General features: G+C 41.4%; 1 protein-coding gene across 3 annotated transcripts in view; it reads left to right on the plus strand.

Annotated features, from left to right (window-relative positions):
* Positions 1-498: 498 nt before the first annotated feature.
* The window catches only part of LOC138003872 (transcription factor 7-like 2), an 18386-nt gene continuing 16925 nt past the window's right edge, over positions 499-1959 (plus strand). For all 3 annotated transcript variants that reach the window (XM_068850151.1, XM_068850152.1, XM_068850153.1), the window contains exon 1: positions 499-787. In XM_068850151.1, coding sequence (XP_068706252.1) covers positions 626-787 — 162 coding nt within the window. In that variant the 5' untranslated portion in view covers positions 499-625. The remainder of the gene's footprint in view (positions 788-1959) is intronic.

A 1959-nucleotide genomic window follows, 5' to 3' on the forward strand; every position in this document is an offset into this window, starting at 1 on the left:
GAGTGTGCTCTGCAAACAGTTCCGGCGTTACCGCGTTGGCAGGAAACCATTTGATATTCTTAGAAGTCGTTGCGTAGGCGATTCTTTCCTTTCACGTCTGCAGAGAAAAAAACCTCCCAGTCATATTTCACTGCGATTTCACATTTTCAGTGAGAACCAATATTCCAAGCACGCGTAATTACACCGGTGGCATATTAAAGCAGATTACGTTGACTGAGTGTTCACCTGACAAAGGCCCGCTTAGAAAGAGCCTCTTATCTCGACAAAAAAAATCTTACTTCGTGGCCCTATATCGTTCGAAGGGCTCGTGAATTTCTGAAGGACCTCGAGGAAAGAAACGTTAAGAGAAAAGCCGCTGCTTTTTACTAGTTAGGCTGGCTGGTCATCAAGAATGTTGTAAATATAATTACCTTGATGACGTCGAGGCGCTCCTCATTTTTTATTGGTCCCTCTGGCTGATCGCCTGATTAATTACTGTCAATCATACCAGCGGTGCTCTTTGAAGTTATCCCTTTGAGATGCCGCGAACTCCACAAGCTCATATACAGCAACACAACGCTACAGACGAGAAATAAATTCTTTAGCAGCGAAACTCGAGGGTTTTCCCGACGCATACGAGGCTAAAATGCCTCAACTACCCAACAATTCCACGGAGGATCTCGGAGCCGATGACGAGGTGAAGGAATATAATCAAGAAGACGGTGAAGATACGGAGAACGGTGCACATTTAGACCTCGTGAACGATATTAAGTCCGACTTGATCAAAAAAGAGACCGAAAATTCAGAGGTGAGCTGGTTAATGCATTTTTTATCTTTGCCTCCGTACGAATTCTGCCTTGCACAATTGTCTCCTCAAACTTCGCTGACTTCTTTTGTGTCTCGCGGTGCGATGTTGCAGCGAGCAAGTTGATCGGTGAGAAGCGGCGAGCTTCAAAGTCTACCCGCGCAGAAATCATATATTGTTTGGGAAAATAGTAAATAATCTCTTATTTTTTTACGAAAGAAATATGCCGACATAGTAAGTCGACTTGTAATTCGTAGAAAACTCACAAGTTGGCTTAGGTTTTGAGAAATCGTCATCATTTCGCGAACGCTACAAAGTAAGACTTGTCTCATTCGTCCTTATTTTAAAATTTCTCTCTTCGCGGTATAAATAATCAAAGGGAGCCGACGGTTAACCCCAAGTGGCCTAGAAAAAAATATACATTGTCTAGGTTTTTGAGAATTTTTAGGGGATAAATGGTTTAATACAAGTGGTTTGTGTGTAATGACTGAATAAGGTATACAGCAAATGTGTCGAATACAATGCAGTTCTCTTGATCCTTTATTGCTTTGCTCCTCTCTACTTGCCTCTATTGCGCCCCGAGCGGTGTACTAAAAAGATATAGATGGCAAATGAAGGCCTTTTAACACTTGTAATTTTAGCGTAGCGTCGGATTTCAAATCTTAAGCTGCAAACTTGCCGACTCTGAAGTGATGTAGAACAGAACTCGCTGTTGTGTAAAGAACTCTCCATAATAGGACCTGATAATGTTCGCCCCCTGGTAAATAGTTTACTACTTTTTCCATTCATTGAGCATTATTTCAAGGTTGTAATAAGATGGAGAGTTTTTGACGCGGGAACAAAATAAAGTGCGTAAGAAGTTCAAGTGATTTCCTCGGAGCACTCTGGAAATTTACAAGGTCGATTTTCCAGTTTTGACACCATCTTTCGGAAGGATCGATAAGTACAAACGATTATATATTAAAATATATAGGTTCGATGTTCAAACCACAGTGCTGATAGTCATTAACTTGAATCACTGAGGTGGAAATCTCTGGCCTTCAGATTTGTAAAAATTCCAAAAATAATAAAAACGCTATGTCGTGACTTGGTTTAACGCGACGCTCGAATCTTCCTTGCCAACACTGTATTTTCACAGGATTTTCGAGTTCCCGGGAAAAATCCGGCTGGCCTAA

The sequence above is a fragment of the Montipora foliosa genome, chromosome 5 (assembly GCF_036669935.1).
Source record: "Montipora foliosa isolate CH-2021 chromosome 5, ASM3666993v2, whole genome shotgun sequence".
Lineage (NCBI taxonomy): Eukaryota > Metazoa > Cnidaria > Anthozoa > Scleractinia > Acroporidae > Montipora > Montipora foliosa.